This window comes from Lathyrus oleraceus, chromosome 4 (assembly GCF_024323335.1).
Source record: "Lathyrus oleraceus cultivar Zhongwan6 chromosome 4, CAAS_Psat_ZW6_1.0, whole genome shotgun sequence".
Taxonomy (NCBI): Eukaryota; Viridiplantae; Streptophyta; class Magnoliopsida; order Fabales; family Fabaceae; genus Lathyrus; species Lathyrus oleraceus.
Window position 1 is genome coordinate 306550295 of NC_066582.1, and position 5793 is coordinate 306556087.

General features: G+C 44.5%; 1 protein-coding gene across 1 annotated transcript; it reads left to right on the top strand.

Moving 5' to 3' along the window:
• The first annotated feature begins 736 nt into the window (after window positions 1–736).
• On the top strand, window positions 737–1822 carry LOC127137230 (uncharacterized). The gene has a single exon (XM_051063705.1). It carries the CDS (start codon window positions 737–739, stop codon window positions 1820–1822), a length of 1086 nt encoding a protein of 361 aa, XP_050919662.1.
• The last annotated feature ends 3971 nt before the right edge of the window (window positions 1823–5793 follow it).

Genomic DNA, 5793 nt, shown 5'->3' on the forward strand with positions numbered 1-5793 from the left:
CAGAGGTCAAAACCCTAATCCCAAGGAATCTGATCAGGAATAATGAACTTCTTGGTGATGATAAGACAATGATGATGGTGATGTACCATTTCAACCAAGATAACACCCAATCTCCTTGAGGAATCAAGAACCCTAATTGAAGCACAATCCTCAGATGATTAGTGATCAATTCATGAGACCCTCAAGCTTGAATCTCTTAACCTCTTTATCTTCTAAGCAAGACTTAGGAGGATGACTTGCTTATTGTTTCCACATGATATGCAAAGATGTAATGACTAATGTCCTAAAAGATGAAATGCAATATGCTAAGCTAGTCCCAAGAGAGGAGGGCAAATTTTGAGGTGTTACAGTTTTGAATTACTTTACTTGATACCTTTGTAATTGTAATATCAAATTCATGAATAAAATTTCTTGATTTGAGTGAAGTCGGTGTTCTAACTTTATATGTCTATTCTATAATGCTTTATTGTCGCATCATGAATCATATAAGGTTTCCCCGAGAATAAAAAAAAATGAACATGCATCATGCATCAATCATTTATCCATGCATTTCATAATATATCCAGTTGGTCTCACCATTACTTTGGCTTTCTATCCAGTATTTCTCGCCGTCAAGCTGACTTCCCACTTCTACAACACCCGAGCTAAGCAAAAGATAGCTATGGAAAGAATTGAGCAAAACCAGACTGCCATGTAGGAGGAGATGGCTCATGTGAGGGTCCAACTGGGGCAACTCATGGATATCATGCAGAATGTCGTTCATCGACAAGAAGAGAATCTCCAAGCTAACCCAGGAGCCAATGTCAACATGAACGCTGCTAATCCCATCATAGGGAATGAGGTCCCGATCGCTAATCAGACCCATGTGGAAGGGATGCCTACCAATCCAAATGCTGCTCACACTTACCATGTCCCTATCCATGGGGGTTCTCAAGCTGGTACAGAGGACCACGATGGAGACTTCTTCATGCCTAGGAACGAGTCGGTGCACGAACCTTTCGGACCACCACAGACTGAGCTCGAAAGGAAACTCAAGATGATAGACGAAAGAGTCCGAGCCATTGAGGGCCCTAACACCTTCGGGCTGGAAGCTGAAGATATGTGCTTAGTCCCAGGGATCAAGATCCTAACTAAGTTCAAAGTACCTGCCTTCGAGAAATATCAGGGAAATACTTGTCCCAAGACCCATATCAGGTCTTACTGTAGGAAAATGGCTGCTTATTCAGGTGATGAGAAGTTACTGATACATTTCTTCCAAGACAGTCTCAGTGGAGCATCCCTCGAATGGTACATGCAGCTTGAACGCTCGCATGTGCATTCTTGGAGAGAGTTAGCTAAAGCTTTCTTGAAGCACTATCAGTATAACACTGATATGGCACCGAATAGGACACAACTTCAGAGCTTGGCTCAGAAATCTGAAGAATCCTTCAAAGAATACGCACAACGTTGGAGGGACCTAGCTGCTAGGGTCCAGCCTCCCATGCTTGAGAAGGAACTGATTGATATGTTCATGGGAACACTTCAAGGCCTCTATTATGAGAAGCTAGTAGGGAGTACATTAGTTGGATTCTCTGATCTGGTAGTTGCTGGCGAAAGGATTGAGAGCGGTCTAAAGACTGAAAAAATCCCGAGCCCTGCTAATGCTGCCAATGGGGCGAAGAAACCCTACGATGGGTTTCCCAAGAAAAAAGAGGGAGAAACCAACTCCGCATCAACCTCCAAGGGGAAAGGTAAAGCTTATCGAACCCCATATTATCAAGTCACAGAAGTGACTCCTAAAAACTATCAACCACCGACATACGCCATTCTTGCTGCTCCATAGCAAGTCCCTTATCAGCCACCTGTCCAGTACCAGCAGTCGTACACCCCCAGGCTAAACAATTATCAGCAATACCAACCGGGCCAACAATGTCCCAGGAGACAAGAGAGGAGACTTGATCTTCTTCCCATGAGCTGCAATCAACTACTGAACCATCTGTTGAACAGTTCTCTTAATCAACTAAGGAAAGCCAAGCCCCGACCGTCCCTACTCCCATCGGGCTACGACGCAAACGCACGCTGTGAGTTCCACACTAGGGAACCCGACCATACTATTGATAATTATAAAGCATTCCGATATAAAGTTCAAGATCCCCTTGACTCAAACGCCATACCGTCCGCGCCGGCGGGGTCCAATGTTAACAATAATTCGATGCCTCCTCATACCAGACATCCTGTGAACATGATTCAAGAGTCTGCTATGGTCGACCATATCTCGAATGTCGACATGATAAAGACCCCCTTACTGGAAGTGAAGGAACAGTTTCTCCTAAGGAACGTGTTCCCTGGATGCACTTATAACTATGCACAATGTTAAGACACCCCACAAGGTTGTGAAAAACTTAGAAAAGGTATCCAAGTGCTGATAGATCAGTGCATCTTTCTAGTAGAACATTCCTCAGCAGCCAATGAGGTGTCTACTTTGGAGATACCCTACTATCCAGTACAAATACCTGTTGAGAATGCTCCCACAACGCCCCTGGTGATTACTGTGTCGACTCTTTTCCCATATGAAAGCACTAAAGCCGTCCCCTGGAATTATGACTCCACAACCTATCTACATGGGCAAAGACTCGAAGAAAGGTCTGCTAAAACTCGAAAGACTTTAGTAATCCATGTGCCCTCTGAGGTCCCAAATCCTTCTAAATTACAGAAGCCAGTGGAGGCTCAAGAGCCAGTGGTAAACATTGCAGGCACTATCGGCATGACCCGAAGTGGCCGCATATTCGCAGCACTACCACCGCCACCCGAAAAAGAGAATCTTGGGGCTAACACCAAGAGTAGAGGTAAGCAACCTGCCGACCCGGAGCAGGGGCAGACCCAAGCTCAAGGAAAATCCGTGTTGGATGATGTGGAAGAGTTCCTCCACATCATAAAGAAAAGCGACTACAAAGTGGTTAATCAGCTCAACCAAACATCATCCAAGATCTCTATATTGTCACTGCTTTTATGTTATGAAGCCCACCGAGACGCCCTAATCAAGTTTCTCAGTGCCGCCCATGTGCCCCAAGAGATTACCGTCAACCAATTCGAATGGGTAGTGGCTAATATAGCCTTGAAGGGATGCTTAGGCTTTTACGATGACGAGTTGCCTCCCGAGGGCAAAAATCATAACAAAGCCTTACACATATCCATAGAATGTGCTGACACGATAATGTCCAGTGTGCTGGTGGAGACAGGGTCTTCTTTAAACGTGCTCCCGAAGATCTCCCTCACTAAACTGACAATAGAGGGTCTGCTAATGAAACCCAATGCACTGATAGTTCGTGCATTCGACGGTTCGCGTCGGTCCGTCATTGGAGAAGTGGACCTTCCTATTAAGATAGGGTCATACACCTTATTTGTAACCTTCTATATGATGGATATTTATCCAGCATATAGCTACCTTCTGGGTCACCCATGGATCCACGCTGCAGGGGCAGTAACCTCTACCCTCCATCAAAAATTGAAGTTTATCATCAGTTAGAAGTTGGTCACCATTGATGGAGAAGAAGACATTCTGGTTAGCCAACTATCCTCCTTTCAGTATGTTGAAGTGGATGGGGAGATTCACGAAACACCTTTTCAGGCACTCGAGATTGCCAATGTGTTGATGAATCCTCTCAGTGAAAGAACACCCGAAAAATCTGAACTCCCGATGTCGTCCCTAAAGGATGCTCATACGATAATAAAAGTAGGCCATCCAGAAGGATAAGGGAGAATCTTGGAGCTGTCTGTCAACAAAAACAGGTCTGGCTTAGGGTACCATCTAGAGCAGACAACCCAGCAAAGTACACCTGTAAGGGGTGACGAGATGGCCCTCTCCATTCTAGGAAATTTCGTAAGCGCCGAGCATCTCTTCCAGGAGCAGGTCACCATGATAGGCGAAGACCTTGATACTTCGGAAGCCAATTGCTTCGTGCTCAAGAAGGCGGCATGCCAGCAACTCAACAACTGGATAGAAGTGGACATACCTGAAGTTACTTTATGTCAAACGTAATTTTCTATTTTTCATTTCGGATCCCTATGTCGGTGCCCAAGGCATAGTGGAGCTTGTAGGGCCCCCATTGGTTTCATCATTATTTTAAAATGAAATAAAATGAGTGTTTCGCATACAATTTTGCTCTTTGTCTTTCTCTTTTCATTTTTTTCAATTTTTTTTCTAAAATAAAGCATGAATCACTCATGCAGATCCGACTCGGATTCCATTGACAACAAAAATGCTATGGTTGATTATAATTTCGAGAGTCCTATCAACCAAGCCGAGGAAGATTGTGACGAAGATTGTGAACTCCCAGAGGAGTTAGCCAGGATGCTACAGCAGGAATCCAAACTGATTCAACCGTATCAGGAGTCGTTGGAGAATGTCAACCTTGGGTCCGAAGACTGCAAGAAGGAAATCAAGATTGGCGTCGACCTACATGCCGAGGTCAAGAAGAGGTTGATCGAGTTACTGCATGAATATGTTGATGTGTTTTCTTGGTCATATCAAGATATGCCCGGATTAGACACAGATATCATAATGCACCGTCTGCCGCTCAAACAGGATTGTCCTTCAGTGAAGCAGAAACTGAGAAGAACTCGACCTGATATGGCTATCAAAATCAAGGAAGAGGTTCAAAAACAGTTGGACGCAGGTTTCCTAGCAGTCTCAAACTACCACCAGTGGGTTGCCAACATTGTGCTCGTGCCTAAGAAAGATGGCAAGGTGCGCATGTATGTGGATTACAGATACCTAAACAGGGCTAGTCCAAAGGATGACTTTCCACTACCTCACATTGACATGTTAGTGGATAATACGACCCAATTCTCGGTATTCTCCTTCATGGACGGTTTCTATGGATATAATCAAATCAAGATGGACCCAGAAGACATGGAAAAGACAACATTTATCACCCCGTGGGGAACATTCTGCTACCAAGTCATGTCGTCCGGCCTAAAGAATGTTGGGGCAACATATCAAAGGGCTATGGTCACTCTCTTTCATGACATGATCCACAAAGAGATTGAAGTATACGTCGATGATATGATTGCTAAGTCCTAAACAGAAGAGGAACACCTCACCCATCTGCACAAGTTATTTGAGAGGCTGAGAAAGTTCAGATTGAGACTTAATCCAAACAAATGCACATTCGAGGTAAGATCTGGAAAGCTTCTAGGTTTTATCATGAGCCAACGTGGCATTGAAGTGGATCCCGACAAAGTTAAAGCCATATAAGTTATGCCCGCACCGAGAACGAAAAAATAAGTTCGCAGCATTTTAGGACGTTTGAACTATATAGCCAGGTTCATATCACACCTGACTGCAACATGCGAACTAATCTTCAAGCTATTGCGAAAGGACCAAGCCGTCAAGTGGAACGAGAACAGCCAAAGAGCCTTTGAGAGGATAAAACAATATCTCCAGGAGCCACCCCATCCTGATACCGCCGGTACCAGGAAGACGACTTATCATGTACTTGACAGTCCTAGATGATTCTATGGGTTACATGTTGGGACAACACGACGAATCAGGTAGAAAGGAACATGCCATCTACTACCTTAGCAAGAAGTTCACTGATTGCGAATCAAGGTACTCTTTGCTAGAAAAGACTTGTTACGCCCTCACTTGGGCTGCCAAACAATTAAGGCAGTACATGGTGACACACACCACTCTATTGGTCTCCAAAATGGACCCAATTAAGTACGTCTTTGAGAAACCTGCTCTGACCAGAAGGGTTGCCCATTGGTAGATGGCCTTGACTGAATACGACATTCAACACGTCACCCAAAAAG